Here is a 24,960-nt window from a genome sequence, read left to right as displayed (position 1 = left end):
TATTTATGAATAGCTGTGTTAAGGTATATTCATCATTGATAACAATAAACTATACACATTAAGTTCTGACATATGTATGCTTAGGTTTATGTCAATCACTTTGGTATTTGTTGTCTATTGGCACCATCTGTCCTTTGTTCTTTGTTTTTTCCAGATAGCACTTTAAAAAAAATTATTATCTATTTATTTATTTAGTTGCGTTGGGCCTTTGTTGCTGTGTGCAGGCTTTCTCGAGCTGTGGTGAGCAGGGGCTACTCTTCGTTATGGGGCACAGGCTTCTCGTAGTGCTGGCTTCCCTTGTTGCAGAGCACGGACTCTAGGACGTGTGGGCTTCAATACTTGTGTCACATGAGCTCAGCAGTTGTGGTGCAAGGAGACTTGGTTGCCCACAGAATGTGGAATCTTCCCAGACCGAGGATTGAACCCATGTCCCCTGCATTGGCAGGCAGATTCTCATCCACACCAGGGAAATCCCAAGACAGCTTTTGGATTGAGTATTTTCAATTTCTAGTTATCTTGTTTGTTGGCTTGTTTTGTTATTCAGTGGGTAATTTATTTATAGTGAAAAGTGAAAGTGAAAGTCGCCTCCACCTCTTTGTGACCCTCCAGGCCAAAAGGCCTGTAATTCTCCAGGCCAGAATACTGGAGTGGGTAGCCTTTCCCTTCTCCAGGGGATCTTCCAAACCCAGGGATCAAACTGGGGTCTCCTGAATTGCAGGTGGATTATTTACCAATTGAGCTATCAGGGAAGCCCTTATTTAGAGTACACATCTTCAACATGTGTGTGTGTTAGTCGCTCAGTCATGTCCAACTCTTTGCAACCCTATGGACTGTAGCCAGCCAGGTTCCTCTGTCCTCTCCAGGCAAGAATACTGGAGTGGGTAGCCATTCCCTCCTCCAAGGGATCCTCCCAATCCAGGGATAGAACCCAGGTCTCCCGCATTTCAGCCAGAATTTTTACCGTCTGAGCCACCAGGGAAGCCCAGTGGATATCTGGATGGATAATTTCAATGGATATTATACTACCCCCCATATGCTATAAGAACTGGATAACAGAGACTTCCCTGGTGGTCCAGTGGTTAAGAATCCACCTTGCACTCCAGAGGACACAGATTCGATCCCTGGTCAGGGAACTAAGATCCCATGTGCCTTGGGGCAAGTAGGCCCATGAGCCACAACTAGAGAGAAGAATCCCTCACATCACAACTAGCACTTGACACAGTAAAATAAATTTAAAAAAAAAAATTTTTTTTTAAAGAACCTTACAATAGCATATTTCCTTTTCTCCCCTTCTGAATTTCTTTTTGGCAACGCAGTGGGATTTTTTTTTTAATAATTGTGGTAAAATATACATAATATGAAATTTATCATTTTAACCATTTTTAGATGAACAATTTAGTGGCATTAAGCACATTCACATTATTGGATCACTATCCAACTCCAAAACTTTTTCAGTATCCCAGAAAGGAACTCTGTACCTATTAAATGACTCTCTCCATTCCCTACTCCCCCAGTCCATGGTAATCTTGTTTTGTGTCTGCTTATTTCACTTAGCATAATGTTTTCAAGGTTTATCTATGCTGTCGCATGTGTCAGTTTCCTTCTTCAAGCTGAATAATATTCCATTGCACATACAGACCACATTTTTTTTGTCCCATCATCTGTTGGTGGACATTTGGGTTGTTCATCTTTGAAACTTATGAATAATGCTGTGATTCCCCTCCTGTCTTTTATGCTACTACTGTCAAACATTTAACTTTTATATATATCATATAGACCTCACAGGGACTTCCTAGCGGTACTAGTGGTAAAGAACCCACCTGCCAATGCAGGAGGCATAAGAGACACGGGTTTGATCCCTGGGTCGGGAAGATCCCCTGGAGAAGGGAATGGCAACCCACTCCAGTATTCCTGCCCAGAGAATCCCATGGACTGAGGAGCCTGGCGGGCTACTGTCCGTAGGGTAGTAGAGCTGGACATGACTGAAGTGACACAGCACGCACACACAGACCTCACAGCACACCATTATTACTTTTGCTTAAACAGAAATTGCTTTCTAAAGATATCTAAATAGCAAAACATCATCTATTTATCCACAGTTATTTCCAGCTTTTTATTCCTTTGTGTAGAACCATACTTCCATTCATTTCTTCCCACATAAAAGCATCATTCTCCTCCTGCCTGAAGGATTTCCTCACAATGCAGATGCGCTGATAATTCTTTTCTGCTGTAGGTAAAGATAAAAAATATCTTTATTTTGCCTTTGGTTTTTTTTTTTGTTTAGCCTTTGTTTTTGAAAAAGTATCTTCACAAAACACAGAATTCTAGATTGACAGTTTAGGGTATTGAATGAAAAAAATAAGATGTTACTCCACTATCTTGTCACTTGCAATGAGAAATCTACTATTGTGCTTATCTCTGTTCCTTTCTACAGAAAATGTCTTTTTTTCCTCTGTTTGCTTTAAAAATTCTCTCTCTCTCTTTTTTTTTTTTTTTTTTTTTGTGGACCATTTTTAAAGTCTTTATTGAATTTTTTTGCAATACATGTTCTGATTTTTGGCCAAGAGGTTTGTAGGATCTTACCAAGGATGGAACCTGTGTTTCCTGCACTGGGAGATGAAATCTTAACCACTGGACCACCAGGGAAGTCCCAAGATTTTCTCCTTATCAGTGGTTTTAAGCAAATTGATTGTGATGTTCTTTGGTACAGTTTCCCTCATTTTCTTGTACTTGACATTCCCCGAATTCTTTGGATCTCTAAGTTATAACTTTCATCAAATTTGGAAATTTTTCAATCTTTATTTCTCCAAATACTTTTCTGTTCCGCCTCCTCCCCTCTCCTCAGGAATTCCATCTACATTCATTGATGCTCTTCTGTTTGTTCTTTGTTTGTGTTATTTTTCTCTGTGTGTCTCATTTTGAATAGTTTCTCTTGCTATGTCTTCAAGATCACCCATCTTCTTTCCTGCAGTGTCTAATCTGCCATTGATTTTGTTCCCCATGTTTTCAACCTAAGATATTTTCTTGCCTAAAAGTTTTCATCTGTAAAAGTTCAGCATGTATTTTTTTAAAAAATACTTCCCTGCCTCTATTTAACTTTTTTTTTTTTTTTTTTTAAAAAAGCTTGACCCAGCTGAGGACCCGGCCCAGGCTCCTTGAAGGCAGCTTTGACTGCATCTAGGCAGGGCAGGCTTTGATGTATATCACCCAGGGGGGCAGCACAGCCCAATGGAACAAGAGCCAGATTCTCATCCTGGGCTCTGGTGCCTGTTCTTCTCCTGGCTTCAGTTGTACATCACCAGGTTCATCCACTCCATTTCTGTCAGGTAGAGTCCTTTTCCATCCTTGGAGAGGTTCTGGAAAGCTTCAAGACACCATTTGTGAAATCCTTCAGCTCTATTTAACTTTTTGAATATAGGAATACAGTTATAATTACTGTCTTCTGTCAATTCTAACATCTGTGTCAATGTTGATTGATTAGCAAGGGACATAGCCTTCTTTTCATGCCTAGTAATCTTTGATCAGATGCCAGTCATTGTGAGTTTTACCTAGTTAGATACTGGATGCTTTTATATTCTTATAAATCTTCTTGAGCTTTGTTCTGAGACGCAGTTAAGTTATACATAAAGAATTCTCTCCTTTCATGTCTTGCTTTGATGCTTCCTCAGGAGGGCTCAGAGCTGTTTAAGGCCAGCCATTCCCCATGACTGAGGTAAGACCTCCCAAGCAGTCCACCCAGTGCTCTATGGCATAAATTTTTCCAAATGGGCTGGTGAAAATAGGCATTCTTCTTCACCCTGCATGAGCTCTAAACCTTTTCTTTCTAATTCTTTCCAGTGGATCTTTCCCAGCCTTGGGTAATTTCCTCACAGAATAATTAAGATAATCAGAAATCACTAGAGGGACTCTTGGCAGATTTCCAGAGTTCTCTCTCTATTTCTTTGTCTTATGAAAGCTAGATATCTTGATCTTCCTGGATCCTTAGCTCTACCTCCCAAACTTGGAAGTTTGCTGTGCTCCTTCTTCTTACACCATGGCAAAGCATTAAGCTGAGACAATCAGAGTTTACCTTGGATTTTCCTGTATCTCTCAGGGATCTCTGGCCTTTGATACTAGGTATCCAGTGTCTTTAAAAACCAATGCTTTGTGTGTTTTGGTCAGTTTTTTGTTTCCCTTAGGGAATTCTCATGTACTACTCTTGGTAATTAAAAAGAGGTCAAAATTACCAACAGCCAGAGTGTGTGTGGCCTCACCATCTTCTCACTCCAGGCATCAGGCTGATGAGTCATCTCTGCCAGAAACTGCCTTTCTGATCCTATGGTTATAGGTGCCAGCTGGTCCCTGAACCAGTGCACCTAGCCTGGGGGGCAGGTGAGGGGCTGCCATGTTCAGGAAGGGAGATTTGGTCTAATATACATGAAGGTTCCTCTTGTAATGATAGCCCACCGGATCTCCTCCATTCTGACCCTTCCCCTCTCCAGATGACTACCCTGTCTCCTCAGGCCCACAGGCCCTGGCAACTAAACATGGGAAAGGCCACTACCTTCACATGAAGCAGACACAAGGTCTCGGCTGACACAGCATTTGCCTCAATAACACTGGGCTGTGGATGGCAACAGGAGCAAGTCAGTCTCTGCGGCCAAAGCGAGGTTACAAAAGCTTCTATGGGTATCCAACAGTGGAAATTTGGGTATCCAAATTTTCCTTTTTAAATAGAAATGGTACACTAAAAGCATCTTGAAAGTTTATGCTTGAAGTCATTTTGGTTTTAATTCTGGGTATGTGTTCATGTGTATTAGATTGAAACAAAGGGATGACAACTTATCCCTCTAAAGATTACAGAGGCCAACAACCCTTCTGTTTCCTTTAGAAATAATATCTAAACACCTTGTTACCCTCGAGAGTACCCCAAGTTTAACTATTCCCTGTATTAGTTTGCTCAAGATGCCATAAAATGCTTCAGACTAGGTGACTTAAATAGAAATTTATTTTCTCACATTTCTGGAGGCTGGAAGTCCAAGATCAAGGTGCCTACAGGTTTGGTTTTTGGTGAAGCAGCTCTTCCTGGCTTGTGGATGGCAATCTTCCGGCTGTGTCTTCATGTAGCTTTTCCTTTATGTGATGTGTGAAGTGAGAGAGGTCTCTTGTGTCTCTTCCTCTTCTTATTAGGACACCAGTTCTCTTAGATTAGAGCCTCACCCTTACGATCTCATTTACCTTTCATTTCCTCCTTGAAGGCCCTATTTCCAAGTACAGACACATTGGGGTTACAGCTTCAACATCTGAATTTGAAGGAGACACAATTCAGTCCATCGTGCTCCCCAAAACAAACACCTTAGTAGCAGGATCACCACTCTCTTTGCCTGACATGGATGTTGGGGTATTCCAGGTCCCCTGCTTCATTTTCATTCTTCTCTCAGGATGACAGAGGACTCTCTGAGTATTTGACTCTAAGATCACCTTTGGGGAAGGGAGAGGTGTCCCTACAAGTGAGCAGTCCCTCCGGACTAGCCTGATTGGGTCCCTTCTTGGAAAGCTCAGAGAGCTGGTCCTTGCAAAGCAACTGCCGCTGCTGCCACCCCAGACCCAAGTCAGGACACCCACTCATGGGGAAAAGTCAGTGTTGCCAGGATTTTATCAAGTGATACTGGGCAAGCTCACTTCTGCCTTTCACCCCTTCCTCCCTCTTCTCATGTCCTCTTCCCCATTTCTCCCCTAGCCAGCCTGGCCTCCTTGCTGTCTTCCCTTACAGATGCCTCTGTAACACAGGCAGGGCACCAGGAGCAATACAGCATGGCTGAGGTTCCCAGTTTTTTTGCACATTAGCATTGCCTGGGGAGCTCTCAAAACTCCCAATGTCTAGACTGAGAGAGAAAAAAAAAAAACTCCCAGTGTCCAGACTTCATCCTTTATGGATTAAATCAGAATGTCTGTGTTTGGAGCCAGACATCAGTATTCTTTTTTTTTTTTTTTTTTTTAAACCTTACAATATTGTATTAGTTTTGCCAAATATTGAAATGAATCCGCCACAGGTATACCTGTGTTCCCCATCCTGAACCCTCCTCACTCCTCCCTCCCCATACCTTCCCTCTGGGTCATCCCAGTGCACCAGCCCCAAGCATCCAATATCGTGCATCGAACCTGGACTGGCAATTCGTTTCATACATGATATTATACATGTTTCAATGCCATTCTCCCAAATCTCCCCACCCTCTCCCTCTCCCACAGAGTCCATAAGACTGATCTATACATCAGTGTCTCTTTTGCTGTCTCGTACACAGGGTTATTGTTACCATCTTTCTAAATTCCATATATATGCCTTAGTATACTGTATTGGTGTTTTTCTTTCTGGCTTACTTCACTCTATATAATAGGTTCCAGCTTCATCCATCTCATTAGAACTGATTCAAATGTATTCTTTTTAATGGCTGAGTAATACTCTATTGTGTATATGTACCACTGCTTTCTTATCCATTCATCTGCTGATGGGCATCTAGGTTGCTTCCATGTCCTGGCTATTATAAACAGTGCTGCGATGAACATTGGGGTACACGTGTCTCTTTCCCTTCTGGTTTCCTCAGTGTGTATGCCCAGCAGTGGGATTGCTGGATCATAAGGCAGTTCTATTTCCAGTTTTTTAAGGAATCTCCACACTGTTCTCCATAGTGGCTGTACTAGTTTGCATTCCCACCAACAGTGTAAGAGGGTTCCCTTTTCTCCACACCCTCTCCAGCATTTATTGCTTGTAGACTTTTGGATCACAGCCATTCTGACTGGCGTGAAATGGTACCTCATAGTGGTTTTGATTTGCATTTCTCTGATAATGAGTGATGTTGAGCATCTTCTATGTGTTTGTTAGCCATCTGTATGTCTTCTTTGGAGAAATGTCTATTTAGTTCTTTGGCCCATTTTTTGATTGGTTCATTTATTTTTCTGGAGTTGAGCTGTAGGAGTTACTTGTATATTTTTGAGATTAGTTGTTTGTCAGTTGCTTCATTTGCTATTATTTTCTCCCATTCTGAAGGCTGCCTTTTCACCTTGCTAATAGTTTCCTTTGTTGTGCAGAAGCTTTTAAGTTTAATTAGGTACCATTTGTTTATTTTTGCTTTTATTTCCAATATTCTGGGAGGTGGGTCATAGAGGATCCTGCTGTGATGTATGTCGGAGAGTGTTTTGCCTATGTTTTCCTCTCCTCCTAGAGGAGGACATCAGTATTCTTAATGAGGAACTCGGTTTTGAATCTCGGCTTCGTTAGTTCTAGCGTGGCCTTGGGCAAGTTATTTAGCCTTAAATGAAGATAATAGCAGCATCTATCTCATAAGATTGTAGCAACGATGAAATGAGCTAATACCTATGAAGAACTCAGAACAGTGCCTAACATTTAAGGTATGTACTAACTACTATCATTACTAGCTGTGCCCTAAATGAAACTAGTGACTACAGAGGAAAATCCTTTACTAACTCAAGAACTCAGGGATGAGAATCAGTACACTCATTGCCCTAATTGTGAAAGAGAAAAGATTGAGCTAACAGTTACCAAGAACCTCCTTGGTGCAAAGCATGCATTATTTATCTTAATTTTTACAAGAATCTCTCAAGACCAGTATTATAATTATTTAACAGACAAATAACCAAAGGCTCAAAGAGACAGTCAGGTTAATCTAATGATGGAACTGGTATTTACAACCATATTTTTCACTCTAAACTCAGGCTCCTCTGAATCCTCTCTCCAGCTGGCTCTTGGCCCATGGTCTTCTATGTTTGCCTTTGCATCGCCCAATTTTAGCAAAAATCCTGCTAAGATAGTTTATCCAGGATCCCTCACTCTCCACATCTGAGAAAAATTCCTCATACCCAACTGTCCCCAGGTGATGTCTGATCACCTCAACCTACTTTCAGCAAGAATTCTGTCATATAGGTTTAGCCAGAAACCCTCTTTGATCCCTGATGTTTCTTCTCAGTAATCTTCCATCCAGCAGCCCTCCACCCTGCTCCTTGGGTGCACCCACTTGTTCATGTTTATTAATAACTGATTCCACTTCCATACTGAGGTCTCTTTTCCCTTCTTGCAATAGTCCCTGAATAGAACCTTGTTTTTTTTAACCATTTGACTGTCCATCTCTGGTTTTGCTTTGACAACCAATAGACACATACACGGAGAAGGCAATGGCACCCCACTCCAGTGCTCTTGCCTGGAAAATCCCATGGATGGAGGAGCCAGGTAGGCTGCAGTCCATGGGGTCGCTAAGAGTCGGGCACGACTGAGCGACTTCACTTTCACTTTTTCACTTTCATGCATTGGAGAAGGAAATGGCAACCCACTCCCGTGTTCTTGCCTGGAGAATCCCAGGGACAGGGGAGCCTGGTGGGCTGACGTCTATGGGGTCGCACAGAGTCGGACACGACTGAAGTGACTTAGCAGCAGCAGACACACACATGTGCATGCATACACAGACACACACATGTGCATGCATACACAGACACACACACAACAGAGCTCTGGAGAGTCCCCTCAGAAGCTCCTACCAGCCAGACTAAGGAGCTCTCCTTGGTAAGGAACATGGAAACAGTTCCAATCCCTGATCAGTGGCAGTACAACTCAGTATTGACTCGTTCACACTCATGCCTGTCAACAGCACCCACCATGGTCTGTTGTGGCCACGCTGGTCTTGGGAGTCTCGGCCACCAGCCTCTGGATCTGGGCCAATATGCTGCCAGCTTCCTCCATCTCCCTCCAGATGAGAAATACATCTTCTCTGACCCCAGCTCCTGAAAGGGAAACACCTGTGAGCAAGTGACTGCAGGAGGCTCCAGAACTGTCTGATGGTCTGAGCAGGCCCGGCACACCCTGGCCAAGTTTCTAGAATATTTCTGAACATCAAATTCCATTTTTCCCACTAATTCTTTCCGAGATTCAGAAGTGAAATCCCTAAGAAAATGCTATCATCTCAAGAAATCATAAATGCAGACTTTAGGATGCAGTAAGTCCTCATAAAGGAAATATTTGTAGCAGCCAGTATATTTTAAGATGAGTTTATTGATAACACTCAAATAAAATAAAGAGTAAAAATATTCAAAAAGCATCCAATGAAAGCCAGAGTTATCACTGCGGGGCGGGGAAACTCAACGGTCTATGAAAGTAATACCCTCGCCTTTCTTGACCAAGCTGAAACTTTCTGCTCCTCTGAAACCACCTTCACAACTTGGTATTTTTCCCTCATGTGCTAACAATTCTTTGGCCTTATTTTCTGGAACTCTGCTGTCTCAGTTAAGGTTTTGGTCTGGCTGTGTGTCTTTTTTTTAATGATATGGCTAAATTAAATATAGGTATTTATATCGTTGTAGCAATCAATCATTGAGTCAACCAAAGTTCATCCCATGGGTAAGAGGTCCAAGGCTGGGACAGAAGGTCTGCCTCCACTAAGATCCTGGCTCTAACATGTGAGTAGTTTGAGAGGTTAAGGATGGTGTAGGAGGAAGAGGGAGATGGGTATGACTATAAAAGTGCAACACGAGGGAACCTGGGGCGGCATATTGACAGCATCAATATCAATATGCTGGTGATGATATCATCCTGTAGTTTTGCAAGATGCCACAAAGAGCAGGTGGGTGGGACTTGCCCGGTGGTCCAGTGGTTTTGACCTCACCTTCCAATACAGTGGGTGTGGGTTCGATTTTGGGGAGTTAAGATCCCACATGCCTTGGCATCAAAACGGCAAAATGTAAAACAGAGGCAATACTATAACAAATTCAATAAAAACTTTAAAAATGGTCCACATTAAAAAAAATATATTTAAAAATAAAGAGCATGTGGGCATTTCTTACAGTTATAGTTCTCTCTACCTACAGTTCTCTCCACCTTGTCTGCTGTGGATACGAGGTCAGTGGCAACTCCAACAGGCAACCACACTTAGCAGATGCCACTCACCCATTTTCAGTGGCATCTGTGGGCCCAGCCACCACCTGGCACCACTTAAGGCATCGTGGGGGCTACGGGGGAGTCTCTGCTTTGGGATGCTTCTAAAAGGTTGTGTAGATAAGAATTTAGCAGATGTATTCTCTAGTTTTAAAGATTCCATTTCAAAACAGTTTACCCTCCCCCCCAAAAAAAACGTACACAACAAATCTATTTCACAGACTGTATGCAGTTGGCTCAGAGAACATTGATGCTTTTACTTAAGTAAGCTGAGTCCCTATTCTCTAATGATAAATACCTTTTCAGAGTATCTGCTATGTGCCTGGCATTGTGCTTAGGGCTTTCTAAACATTTTCTCATCTCTCTTCACCACAACTCTGCAGGCAAATTCTACTCCTGTTTCTGTTTCTCGGCTGTGTAAATGGAGGCAGAGCTAGTTGTCTCAGCTCATACCAAGGTCAAAAGTGGTAGAGCAGAGTATCAAATCCAAGTTGGTGTGACTGTACCAACTCAGCACCCTGACTAGTTGTCCTGGAAAAGGGATGACTGGTTTATAGAGGCCCCTGCAGCCCCTCCCCCAGCAGATTCTGATGGCATCCCATTTAACAGTCCACAGATGCCCAAGATCCACAATCACAGAGAATGAGGGACCACCATTAGGTCTAGGAGATGACATAGGAGATTTATCCACCCCCAAAGGACTGACCCTAAACCACCAGGACAGACCGGGGCAGACCAGAGTCAACGTTCCTGAGTCTTAAAATGTAGTCCAGAAGGGCATGGTGAAGTTGAGGAACACCAGAGCTTTGCCCTCCTGAAAGATTGAGCGAGTGAGACAGTATTAATAGCCATATTCATTAAGAAGCAAGTGACAATCCCTGACAGAGATGGATAGCCACCAGTGCTCTGCAGCCATCAACAGCCCCAGGAGTGAAATGTGATGAGTGCCCAGCTCCACGCTGGGAACTCCAAAAATATCACAGGCTGCTGCCAATTGCAAACCTGGAGCCCTCAGGACTTTCTGACCCTGTGACAGCAAAACTGACTTCCAGCTGCTTGCTTCAGCCTAGACGTGTTAAGTAGCAGACTTCTCTCATTAAAAGTCTCAAATGAGTCAAGGCTTTCCATTTTCCCCAGGCTTGTCAATGATATGTCAAGAAGTGGACCACTCCTTCAGCATCAAAGGAAAAGCTTCCAAGGAAATACAGTGGCCACTCACTGATCCAAGGACAGGAAAGTGTGTTTAAGGGGCAGCAGTGAGCTGGGATGTGCTCCCCTGACCAAGGAGCCACTAAACTATCACTCCACTGGTTTAGTCGTTAAAATTAGGCAGCTACACATTCCAACACTGGGGATCGGGAAACAAAACAACTCAAAACGGCCCACCTAGGGCCTCCCTGGTGGTTCAGAGATAAAGAATCCGCCCACCAATGAGGAAGACACGGTTCAATCCCTGATCCAGGAAGATTTCACGTGCTGGGGAGAAACTAAGCCTGTGCACCTTAACTACTCTGTGCTCCAGAGCCTGGGAGCACCAACCACTGAGCCCACGTGCCACAACTACTGAAGCCCATGAGCCCTAGAGCCCTGTGCTCTGCAACAAAGACAAGCCACTGAAATGAGAAGCCTGAGCACGGCAACTAAAGAGTAGTCCCTGCTCACCACAACTAGAAAAAAGCCAGTGCAATAACATAAAATAAACAAATAGAATTATATGGCACCCCACTCCAGTACTCTTGTTTGGAAAATCCCATGGACAGAGGAGACTGGTAGGCTGCAGTCCATGGGGTCGCTAAGAGTCGGACACGACTGAGCGATTCACTTTCACTTTTCACTTCCATGCATTGGAGAAGGAAATGGCAGCCCACTCCAGTGTTCTTGCCTGGAGAATCCCAGGGATGGGGGAGCCTGGTGGGCTGCCGTCTATGGGGTCACACAGAGTCGGACACGACTGAAGCGACTTAGCAGCAGCAGCACCCTTTTAACTTGGTTTGCTTTAAAAACAAACAGAATGAAACAAAACCACCTAGTAGACAAGAAAAAAACACAGGCAATAAAAAGCTTAACTTAGAAGGTAGAGGGGTTTTTTTATGACTTTTAAAAAATATTTATTTATTTGGCTGTGCTGGGTCTTAGTTGCAGCATGTGGGATCTAGTTCCCTGACGAGGGGTCAATGAACCCAGGACCCCTGCACTGGGACGTCAGAGTCTTAGCCCACTGGACCACCAGGGAAGTTCCCAGAAGGTAGAGGTTTTATTTCAAGTTATCCTACAGGCAGTCAGAAAGGGCTATCATTTTTATCTGGGTCACTTCTAAGGAACTTAGCTGGAAAATCAAAACAGCTGCAGCCAAAGAGACAGCCCCGCTGAAAATAGAAGAGTGTGGGGGATGAGACACAAGAAATTTCAGTATTCAGAAAGCTCTGTGAGTTTGAAATTCTCCAGGTCAAACCAGAGAGGAGATGAAACCACAATGGATTCTGACCATCAAGGTATAAGCCATCCTGAGACCTGCCATGCACAGCAACAGGATCTGTGTCTTAGAGACACCAAGGTGACCTAAAAGATCCTCCAACCCAAAGGACTCTCTCCCCTCACCAACCCCTGACATCCCCCTAGGCCTTGTGGCAACAACTTGAAGGCTCCCAGAATGTTGACACCAGTTGGAGCTGGGGTCACATCAAGCTGCTGTTTGTCATTTGTAGCCGGTACAGACTTTTCAGACTGGCTAGTTCAACATATGAGTGAGACTCGGGTCAGGTATGTTTTGATGTTATCAGGGGAAGAGCCCACAGAGTACCTGCCACCAAACACCATCTCCCTGTTAAACTTCCTTGTCTCACCTGCAGCATAAAGTCCAGTTGTCAGAGTCCAATTCATTAATCTTTTAAGATTTAATTAGGGGGGAGGGGAGGGGAAAAAATGAAATAAAATAAAATTTAATTAATTAAATAAATTATTTTTGACTGTGCTAGGTCCTCGTTGCTGCATGCAGGCTTTCTCTAGTTGCAGTGTGCGGGCTTCTCATTGCAGCAGCTTCTCCAGTGCAGAGCACAGGCTCAGTAATTGTGGCACATGGGCTTAGTTGTTCCATGGCATATGGAATCTTCCTGGACCAGGGATTGAACCCGTGTCCCCTGCATTGGCAGGTGGACTCTTAACTACTGGACACCAGGGAAGTCCCCGTTATTCTATTCAGTTGGCAAATATTCATTGAGCACTTAGTATACATGGTGAGTGGACACTGTCAAGTGAACAGGGCCCTGCTCCCTGAGCTGGCATTTAAATCCAGGGGTCAAGGCCCCCCAGGACAGATGTCCCTTTTAATAGTTTGCCACCATGAACCTGGCCAGAGCACTGTCCTCCCAGCCCTCCAGGGCCCCTGCATCTGCCTGTGCTCCCAATCGGGGGCTCATAGCCCACCACCACACTTACCCAACCCCACCCTTCAGTCAAGGCACCGGCCTGATTCCATCATCAAACTTCGCCCAGCCTCTCCACGAAACAGCCATCTGCCTTCTGCCCCTTCTTAATTCCCATGAAATGAACCAGCCACAACCACAGCTCTCAGTGCTTTTGCTGCCAGGACACACTCTCAGGCTGCACACCATTAGACAGGCTGGCGCCATATGCAATTCCTGGCTGCCTGGCATGTCAACCTTCAATTCCAAAGAACACAGAGAAGCATCGGGCAGAGATGGTGAATTAGTGTATCCAGACCTTGAATCCAGGAGACCTAAAATTCCAAGAGACCTAAAATTATAATATGGATCTGATAAAAGGGGACATATTACATCCATAAAGGGATTGAAAGAGGTGAAATTGGTAGTTTTTGTTATAATGGAAAAATTCGCAGTTCTTTGTGTTAAATTACATATTAAGATATTTTGCTCAGTCTCGCCCTGTGGAAATTAACCACTAATTCAGTTCAGTTCAGTTGCTCAGTCATGTCCGACTCTTTGTGACCCCATGAACCACAGCACGCCAGGCCTCCCTGTCCATCACCACCTCCCCGAGTCCATCCAAACTCGTCAATTTAAGTCAATCCTTCACAAACACAAGACTTTATTTTTAGTAAGCAGCTGCTAACAACACAACTCACCACACAGCACTGTGTCCAGGGCCATCCTGGGGCTGAGAGCTGTGACCTACAGCTTTTCTATGGTATCAGCCTGCAGAGTTGGATTACTGGTTCTGTTTGCAAGTGCACAATGTCTCTTCTGTCTTTATATCCTCCAAGGCACTCAGCACAGGATCCAGAGTTTCCAGTAAGAATTCCTATCCTTCCTCCTTTTATTTTTTTATGAAGAAACAATGATCAAGTACCTAACATGTTCTTTCCTCAAGGAATTGCACTGTCTCATAACTGACAGCCCCTAATCATGCAAGAAACTCTTCTGAATGGTATATAACAGACTGATATCATTTGAGCATATGGCTGTGCCCTAGGTGTGGTGGATATTGACATGACATGCCCTAAAGCAGTAAGTTGTTTACTTTTAGATCTTCATGCCACAGTGAGGAAAGGCTCACCTCTCCCTCCAATATCTGAAATATTAGCAATACCAGGGGCAGGAGAAGAAAGGTGATTAATGGACTGTGAACTCATTAGTTTGTGGCCCTTTCCCCATGGCCAGGACTCTTGGGGAAGGAACTGGCCCCCCCTGGGTGGAAATTCGGCTGACTGCCTGAGCCCTAAATCCCTACTCAGTTTTAAGGATATAAAAAAGCTGAAGATGACTCTCAAAGGCTGAACTTTCAGGAAAACACGGCACATCTCTTTTCAGAAAGTAATGAATCATTTAAAAATAATAATAAACAATGAGGTGATTAAAATTCCAAGAGACCTAAAATTATAATATGGGTCTGATAAAAGGGGACATATTACATCCATAAAGGGATTGAAAGTGGTGAAATTGGTAGTTTTTGTTATAATGGAAAAATTCGCAGTTCCTTGTGTTAAATTACATATTAAGATATTTTCCTCAGTCTTGCCCTATGGAAATTAACCACTAACTCAGTTCAGTTCAGTTGCTCAGTCGTGTCCGATTTTTTGTGACCCCATGAACTGCAGCACGCCAGGCCTCCCTGTCCATCACCAACTCCCAGAGTTCACCCTAACTCATGTCCATTGGGTCGGTGATACCATCCAACCATCTCATCCTCTGTCGTCCCCTTCTCTTCCCGCCCTCAATCTTTCCCAGCATCAGGGTCTTTTCCAATGAGTCAGCTCTTCGCATCAGGTGGCCAAAGTACTGGAGTTTCAGCTTCAACATCAGTCCTTCCAATGAACACCCAGGACTGATCTCCTTTATTTTAATTTAAAGCAAATAGACTTATTTCACCATGTTGATAAACATCTAACATTTTTATGGAACAATGAATATATGTGTTTCACAATCAACACAATGTCTTAAAAGCAATTTCAAATCTCAAGTGTGGGTAAATCTTAACAGTTGGCTATGGTTTCATCTCCTGGGGTCTCTTTCTTCTAAGCGGAACACTATAAAATGCAAATGGAATGCAGTCTAATTGTCCAATATTCACATAGAAAATATGAATATAAATCATCATTCTTCTTCCCATGGTAGAAAGCAAGCAATAAAGGGGTTCCCTGTGGACAATTCTTGAAGAGATGGGAATAACAGACCACCTGACCTGCCTCTTGAGAAATCTGTATGCAGGTCAGGAAGCAACAGTTAGAACTGGACATGGAACAACAGACTGGTTCCAAATAGGAAAAGGAGTACATCAAGGCTGTATATTGTTACCCTACTTATTTAACTTATATGCAGAGTACATCATGAGAAACGCTGGGCTGGAGGAAGCACAAGCTGGAATCAAGATTGCCGGGAGAAATATCAATAACCTCAGGTATGCAGATGACACCACCCTTATGGCAGAAAGTGAAGAAGAACTAAAGAGCCTCTTGATGAAAGTGAAAGAGGAGAGTGAAAAAGTTGGCTTAAAGCTCAACATTCAGAAAATGAAGATCATGGCCTCCGGTCCCATCACTTCATGGCAAATAGATGGGGAAACAATGGAAACAATGACAGACTTTATTTTCTTGGGCTCCAAAATCACAGCAGATGGTGACTGCAGCCATGAAATTAAAAGACGCTTGCTCCTTAGAAGAAAAGCTATAACAAATCTAGACAGTATATTAAAAAATAGAGACATTACTTTACCAACAAAAGCCCATCTAGTCAAAGCTATGGTTTTTCCAGTAGTCATATATGGATGTGAGCTGAACCATAAAGAAAGCTGAGCACTGAAGAATTGATGCTTTTGAACTATGGTGCTGGAGAAGACTCTTGAGAGTCCCTTGGACTGTAAGGAGACCAAATCAGTCAATCCTAAAGGAGATCAGTCCTGAATATTCATTGGAAGGACTGATGTTGAAGCTGAAACGCCAATACTTTGGCCACCTGATGTGAACTGACTCATTGGAAAAGACCCTGATGCTGGGAGAGATTGAAGGCAGGAAGAGGAGGGGATGACAGAGGATGAGATGGTTGGATGGCATCACCAACTCGATGGACATGAATTTGAACAAACTCTGGGAGTTGCTGATGGACAGGGAAGCCTGGCATGCTGTAGTCCATGGGGTGGTAAAGAGCTGGACACGACTGAGTGAACTGAACTGAACTGAGATCTTCCCATATATCAGGTGAAGGTGTGACTTAAGGGAAGAAGAAGATTGAGTGTAGGTGGGCAATTCTTAAACCTTAAACTGAGATCCTATTGGGGTTCCCTGAATAGGAACTTTGTCTTCTATTCCTTTTGAATTTCCTCCTCACCCCTATTGAGACTCCAAAGCACACACAAGGCATTTAATAAGTGCTTAATTAACCAGAGGACTGTCTCAGAGTAGTATTAATAAGAAATCCAAGGCAAGCCATTATTAGGAGGAGCAGGACTTTGGAGATAATTAAAGTCTCAGCCTCGTAATCTGTAATGTGGCAATACTTTTGGAAGTGCAGCTGCTCCGGCTCCATCTATTGAATTAAACTGAGTTCTCGGGAGCAGGAAGGAGACCTCTGAGAGAACCGCTCTCAGTAAACCATAAACAGGCACCAGTTGGTGCTTCCAAATTAAATTACCGCTTAGAAACAAAGAAGTGATGCCAAGTCTGAGTGATGGGCCTGCAAACTTTAAATACCTAATTCAAGATCACAATGTCTTCCAAGGATAAGGACTTGGTTGCTTTTTCTCCTTAAGCCAGACAGGCAGAACATACCTTAAAATAAGTAAATTTTGGTTTTGTAATACCTAGTTTCTTTCATGCATTTTTCCTTCACCAACACACAAAAAAGTTTAGTTTCTGAAGGTAGAATCAGCCAAATTTTTACAGCCACACCATTTCTGGACTTCAGAACAATACTGTGGAGCAGAACAGATTTCCTAACACCATTTTGCCAGGCGTATTGGACACAAAAACTCTCTCAGAAAATCATCATCTTTTCCTATTACCCGAAATTCACTCCTTTTCTACTTTTTTTTTTTAACCCCCCACCTTTTTTCCCCCCACCACACTATACAGCATCTTAGTTCCACAACCAGGGATTGAACCCACACCCCCCTGCAGTGGCAGCTCAGCATCTTAACCACCGGACTGCAATGGAATTTCCTTTTTTCCCATATTTTTAAAATTGAGACATAATTATGCTATACAGTAAGTCTTTGTTGTTTATTTATTTTACATATAGTCATGTGTATCTGCTAATCCCAAACTCCTTATTTATCCCTCCCCCACCCTCTCCCTCTTGGTAATCACAAATTTGTTTTCAATGTCTATGAGTCTATTTGTTTTATAAGCAAGTTCATTTGTATCTCTTTTTAGATTCCATATATAAGTGATATCATATGACACTTGTCTTTCTCTGACTTCACTAAGTATGATAGTCTCTAGATCTGTGCATATAAAGTCAACTAATACCTGACAAAGGAGCCAAGAATCCTTGATAGAAAAATTATAGTCTCCTCAAAAAATGGTGTTGGGAAAACTGAATATTCACACGTAGAAGAATGAAACTGGACCTCTATCTTATGCCACTCTTCAGATCAACTCTAAACGGATTAAAGGCTTAAACTTAAGTAATTTAAACATTTTGAAACTGTAAAACTACTAGGAGAAAACATAGGGGAAAAGCCCCTTGATACAGGTTTTGGCAACAATTTTTTGGGGTAGGACACCAACAGAGCAAGCAACAAAAGCAAAAATAAATAAGTGGGGCTATACCAAACTAAAAATTGTCTCCACAGAGAAAGAAACTATCAGTAAAACAAAAGGCAACCTACAGAATGGAAGTATTTAAATAGTATTAAATAGATATTTACCAACCTTTTATCTTAGGAGGAGTTAACACAGAAAATGTAAAGGAACTCAAACAACTTATTAGCAAAAACACAAACAATCCAATTAAAATGGGCAAACGACTTGGATATTTTTCCAGAGAAGAAATACAAACGATCAACACACACATGAAAAGGTGCTCAACATCACTAATTACCAGGGAAAAACAAATCAATACAAGATATCACCACAAACCTGTTAGAATGTCTATTATAAAAAGATAACAGTGTTGGTGAGAATGTAGAGAAAAGGCAACGTTTGTGCACTGTTGCTGGGAAATGTAAACTTGTGAAGCCACTACAAAAAACAGGATGGAGGTTCCTCAAGAAACTGAAAATAGAACTATCATATGATCCAGCAATCCCACTTCTGGGTATATAACCAAACAAAATGAAATTACTGTCTTAAAATGACATCTGTACTCCCATGTTCATGGCAGCATTATTTACAACAGTCATAACATGGAAATAACCTAATTATCCACTGACAGATGAATGAATTTAGAAAATGTGATTTTATATTTTATTTTTTATGGGTATAGAAATTTAAAACATCTATCTATGCAATATTAATCAGTCATGAGATAGAAGGAATCTTGAGGGCAGCTAAGTGAAATAAATTAGAAAGACAAAATGCTATTATGATCTCACTTATATGTGAAAACAAAAAAAGCCAAAGTTGTAGAAAGAGGAAGTAGAATAGTTGTTGTCAGCGGCTGGGGTGAGAGAAATGGAGAGAAATTGGTCAAAGGGTACAAATTTCTAGTTATTAGAAATTTGTTATTAGATGAATAAATCCTGGAGATCTAATGTACAGTGTGGTGACTATATTTAACAATACTGTATTATACATTTGAAGGTTGCTAAGAGGATATTGAATGCTCTCAAAACACAAAAAATGTAATTATGTGAGGTGATAGATGCTTTAACTAAGCTTATTGTGATAATCATTTCACAATATATGCGTATCACACCATCATACTGTACATCTTAAACTTTTACAATACTATATGTCAGTTGTATCTCAATAAAGCTTGGTGGAATAAAAGAAACTCCTAGGCAACCAGGCAAAAAGACAAGTCACTTATGAAAGAAAAAAAATCAAGCTGGCCTTGGAGTTCTTCTCTGCAGCATGATCTATGAGAAGATACTGTAGCACAACCCGTAACACACAGAAGACAAACAAAATGTGAGCCAGAACTTTCCATCCAGCCAAGATGTCTTAAGTATAAAGAGGTAGAAAAGAACATTTGGAAACACTGGGGATATTTTTTCTCTGATTCCCTCCTTGGAGAAACTATTAGAAGATAAACTTTAGCCAACCAAGGGATGGCTTGGGAAACCAAAGCAGATGGACTGCAAGTCAGAACTAAATGTACTTGATAGAAGAATTAAACCAAACATGAGAATTGGAATGACAGAAGTAAAGGTAAACAAATTCAGTCTTTAAGTTGCTTACCTGGGGGTAATAACAGTAAAGAGTAACCCACAGGATGATGGTTATGACAATAACAAGTTATAAATTATTGACTGGTTAACTATGTACCAGGTACTGCTTAAAACACTGTGTGTGCGTGTATATATACACACAGTGTTTCATACAGTGTGTATACACACACACACATATAAATATATTCCTAACAACCCATAAGGTGAACATCATCGTGCATGCTGCATGCTCAGTCACTTCAGTCATGTCTGACTCTGTGCCACCCCATGGACTGTAGCCCGCCAGGCTCCTCTGCCCGTGGGATTCTCCAGGCAAGGATACTGGAGTGGGTTGCCATGCCCTCCTCCAGGGGATCTTCCCAGGGATTGAACCCAAGTCTCTTATGCCTCCTGCAGTGGCAGGTGGCTTCTTTGCCACTAGTGCCATGAGGACAGCCCCAAACATCATCATCTCCATTCATAAATAAGAAAGCCAAAGATCAGATTAGTTAAGTACCTTAACTAAGATCACACAGCTAAGCGATAAATCCAAACCTAGGTCTGGCTCCAAAGTCTGGGCCTTTAATTTTACTGCATTTGAGTTCCCTGAACATAGTACAACACTTTATTTCTCTCCGCCTCCTCATCATTTAACACAAATAATATAATATAGAGCAGTATGCTCCTCAGGTGGCACAGGGGTAAAGAATCCACCTGCCAATGCAGGAGATGCAAAAGATGTGGTTTGCTCCCTGGGTCGGGAAGATCCCCTGGAGAAGGAAATGGCAACCCACTCCAGTATTCTTGCCTGGAGAATCCCATGGACAGAGGAGCCTGGTGGGCTACAGTCCATAGGGTCATAAAGAGTTGGACATGACTGAGCAACTGAGCACATGGCACATAAACAGTAATATAATATAGTATAATAATAATTTATTAGTCCCATTTTATAGATGAGAAAAGGAAGCAGAAAGGTTAAATAACTTTCCCAAAGTTACACAGCTACTTAAGTGATGATGCAGCTAGTGTCGCTCTAGAGCAATACAATCCAATACTAATTCAATAGGTGAACCACATATATAATTTCTCATTTTCTAGCAGCCACAATTAAGTTAGAAAGAACTTAATTTTATCAATAATATTTGATGCAATGCATATTTTTATGTTACCAGTTTGACATTTAATCTATATTAAATAGATTTTGTGATAATTCACATTTTTTCATGTGGTAATTTGCATTTTTCCCCACTCAGTCTTTGAGATTCTAGGTGCATTTTTCACTTACAGCGCATCACCTTTTTTTTTTTTGCCACTCGGTGCAGTTTGTGGGATTTCAGTTCCTGGAGCAGAGATTGAACTGGGCCCCCCAGCAGTGAAAGCGCAGAATCCTAATCACTGAACCACCAGGGGATTCCTTACAACACATCTCAAATTGGATTCACACTTCAACGCTCACTAGCCACATGTGGTTGGTGGCTCCCATACTGAACAGAGCAGAACCAGACCTGTATGTGTCACCAATTTAATAGCATGCCAACTCTCCATTTTCCATTCTCCAACACTGATTCCTGAAATGTTATTTTATAGAATAAAAAATAGCAACTGGATATATTATCTTCCTTCAGAGAAAGCCCATCCTGGGGTTAAGGTTTCACCTCTATAAAAGGTCATATTTATGCTTATCATTCAGTTCAGTTCAGTCGCTCAGTTGTGTCCAACTCTTTGCTACCCAAAGACTGCAGCATGCCAGGCTTCCCTGTCCATCACCAACTCCCAGAGTTTGCTCAAACTCATGTCCATTGCGTCAGTGATGCCATCCAACCATCTCATTCTCTGTCATCCCCTTCCCCTCCTGCCTTCAATCTTTCCCAGCATCAGAGTCTCTTCCAAGAGTCACTTCTTCGCATCAGGTAGCCAAAGTATTGGAGCTTCAGCGTCAGCATCAGTCCATCCAGTGAATATTCAGGACTCAATTCCTTTAGGATTGACTGATTTGATCTCCTTGCAGTCCAAGGGACTCGCAAGAGTCTTCTCCAACACATGTTCAAAAGTATCAGTTCTTTGGCACTCAGCTTTCTTTATGGTTCAATTCTCACATCCAAACATGACTACTGGAAAAACCATAGCTTTGACTAGACAGACCTTTGCTGGTAAAGTAATGGCTCTACTTTTTAATATGCTGTCTAGGTTGGTCATAGCTTTTCTTCCAAGAAGCAAGCGTCTTTTAATTTCACAGCTGCAGTCACCACCTACAGTGATTTTGGAGCCCAAGAAAATAAAGTCTGTCACTGTTTCCATTGTTTCCCCATCTATTTGCCATGAAGTGATGGGACTGGATGCCATGATCTTAGTTTTTTGAATGTTGAGTTTTAAGCCAGCTTTTTCACTTTCATCAAGAGGCTCTTCAGTTCCTCTTTGCTTTCTGCCATAAGGGTGGTGTCATCAGCATATCTGAGATTATTGCTATTTCTCCCAGCAATCTTGATTCCAGCTTTGCTTCATCCAGTCTAGCATCTCACACGATGTACTCTACATGTAAGTTAAATAAGCAAGGTGACAATACACAGCCTTGGCATACTCCTTTCCATGTTCCATGTCCAGTCCTAACTGTTGCTTCTTGACCTGCATACAGGTTTCTCAGGAGGCGGGTAAGGTGGTCTGGTATTTCCATCTCTTTAAGAATTTTCCAGTTTGTTGTGACCCACGCAGTCAATGAAACAGAAGTAGATGTTTTTCTGAAACTCTCTTGCCTTTTGTATGATCTAACAGATGTTGGCAATTTAATCTCTGGTTCCTCTGCCTTTTCTAAATCCAACTTGAACATCTGGAAGTTCTTGGTTCATGTCCTGTTGAAGCCTGGCTTGGAGAATTTTGAGCATTACTTTGCTAGCATGTGAGATGAGTGCAATTGTGTGGTAGTTTGAACATTCTTTGGCATTGTCTTTCTTTGGGATTGGAATGAAAACTGACCTTTTCCAGTCCTGTGGCCACTGCTGAGTTTTCCAGATTTGCTGGCATATTGAGTGCAGCACTTTCACAGCATCATCTTTTAGGATTTGAAATAGCTCAACTGAATTCCATCACCTCCACTAGCTTTGTTCATAGTGATGCTTCCTAAGGCCCATTTTACTTCTCAGTCCAGGTTGTCTGGCTCTAGGTGAGTGATCACACTATGGTGGTTATCTGGGTCATGAAGATCTTTTTTGTATAGTTCTTCTGTGTAGTTCTGCCACCCCTTTGTAATATCTTCTGCTTCTGTTAGGTCCATACTGTTTCTGTCCTTTATTGTGCCCATCTTTGCATGAAATGTTCCCTTGGTATCTCTAATTTTCTTGAAGAGATCTCTAGTCTTTCCCATTCTATTGTTTTCCTCTATGTGTATTGTTGGATCATATTTTTTATGTTTATCTGTTCTCCCTGTATTTTTCTCTTCCCCATCTCCTTCCTCCACATTGACGCAGGTATCAGGAACACAGCAAAGTTGCCCCAAAAAAGGCAGAGCAGAAAGATGAAATAGCCTGCAAGACATTCTGGCTTTTTCTATTGAAGCCTAACCCCATCCCCCACCCCCTGAGGAGAGGTGCTGGGGTTTACAAAGCAGGTAGCTTTAAGAAGCAATAGGAAGAAAAGCAGTATCCCAGATTAGAAGGAGATTCCCCTTGGCTTGGGGAAGAAGAGAAGAGCATCCTGGGATAAGGTGAGAACTGGCTCTGAGTCTCTCTCTGCAGCACCCTGGGACGAAGGCCCAGGGTGAACGGTTGGGGGTTAGAGTCTACAAAGGACTCCCACATCCAAAGCCACCATGCACAGGAGCAGCAGAGAACTGCTCAGCATGGAGTGACCATAAGATGGGCACAGGGGATATTTATAGGGCAATTTGCAGGAACAGATGTCCAACTACTAGAGTTACCTCCTGATGGCTTAGCACAGCCGAGGATCTCCAAGCTGTGGGAAAAGCTCAGGAGTCATGCCTGGGAATGACTTTCACCTAATCTTCTGTGATAGTAGGGCACTGGAATCAAACATTAAACTGAATTCTAGAAACCAAAGAAAGTGGCCAGCCTTGGACTTGCACCCTATACACACACAAAGAGAGAATGGAATATTATTCGGCCTTTAAACGGAAGGAAATTCTGACACATGCTATAACATGGATGAGCCCTGAGGACATGTGCTAAGTAAAATTTGCCAGTCACAAAATGACACATGCTGTGTGATTCCAATTACCTAGAGCAGTCAGATTCAGAGACAGGAAGCAGAATGGCAAATGTTGGGGGCAGAGCTGTGGAGACGGAGAAATGGAGAGTTTTTTTTAATGGGTACAGAGTTTCAGTTTTCCAAGAGGGACAAAGTTCTGGAGATGGTTGCACAACACAGTGAAGATACTTGACACCCCTGAGTTTAGAGAATGTACTTAACACTTTAAAAATGGTTCAGATGATAAATTTTTTTTTGGCTGTGCCACTTGGCATATGAAATCTTAGTTCCCCAACCTGGGATCAAACCCATGCCCCCTGCAGCATGGTGTCTTAACTACTGGACTGTCAGGGAAGTCCTTAAGATGACAAATTTTATGTACATTTTACAACAGTTTTTAAAAACTATTATCTTGACTATAGAGGTTTATAGCCTTGATGTAGCGCATGGGGTGAGGGGAACTCACACTCTGGAAACCTCAAAGTCAGAAACAGCAGGACATTTCTTTCAGTTGCCGGTTCGCTTCTCTGAGCACTGCTCCTCCTACCCCACACTTGACAGTATGTCTTTTCTAGGTAACAGAAGGCGGAATTATCTCCAGAGGAGACTAGAGAGGGCCTTGAAGAAGCTCAATTGATAAATGCTTGAGACAGATGATGGAGAGACAGGGAGGGGAAACTGATCAGGGCAAGATTGGAGAACCGCCTCTGAGCCTGAGTGAGGCTGAAAAGCACACATTTTCCAAACCAAAACCATCTAAAGGATTTCTGGGAAGTTGTTTTTTTTTTTTTTTTTTTTTTTTTGAGTAGGAGAGGTAGGTTCTGAAATGCTGGCATTTCTAGGACACTGTGATGGATTGAAGGGACAAGATCACATATTTAGGATTTGGGATTCTCTCCCTAGTTCAGAACATGTGATCACTGAAATGGCATTAGAATGGCAGGCCACGCCCTGAGGACCTCATTCTAAGAAAAATGTTTTTATCTGTAATTTGATTTGTATGCTTCAAGGTAATTGGAAAGAGGGTAGTTGTTGAAAATGTAAGCTATGCAGACAGAGACGCT

At 42.3% G+C, this 24,960-nt stretch overlaps 1 protein-coding gene across 9 annotated transcripts in view; it reads right to left on the bottom strand.

The window, feature by feature from the left end:
- Nucleotides 1-24,960, bottom strand: part of VWA3B (von Willebrand factor A domain containing 3B) — a 168,427-nt gene that overhangs the window by 112,643 nt on the left and 30,824 nt on the right. For all 9 annotated transcript variants that reach the window (XM_070798244.1, XM_070798245.1, XM_070798248.1 and 6 more), the window contains one exon: nt 8,644-8,769. In XM_070798244.1, the coding sequence (XP_070654345.1) occupies nt 8,644-8,769 (126 nt within the window). The remainder of the gene's footprint in view (nt 1-8,643; nt 8,770-24,960) is intronic.

This window comes from Bos indicus, chromosome 11 (assembly GCF_029378745.1).
Source record: "Bos indicus isolate NIAB-ARS_2022 breed Sahiwal x Tharparkar chromosome 11, NIAB-ARS_B.indTharparkar_mat_pri_1.0, whole genome shotgun sequence".
Lineage (NCBI taxonomy): Eukaryota > Metazoa > Chordata > Mammalia > Artiodactyla > Bovidae > Bos > Bos indicus.
The sequence above is the reverse complement of the archived record's forward strand: the minus strand, read 5'-3'. Positions and strand labels throughout refer to the sequence as shown.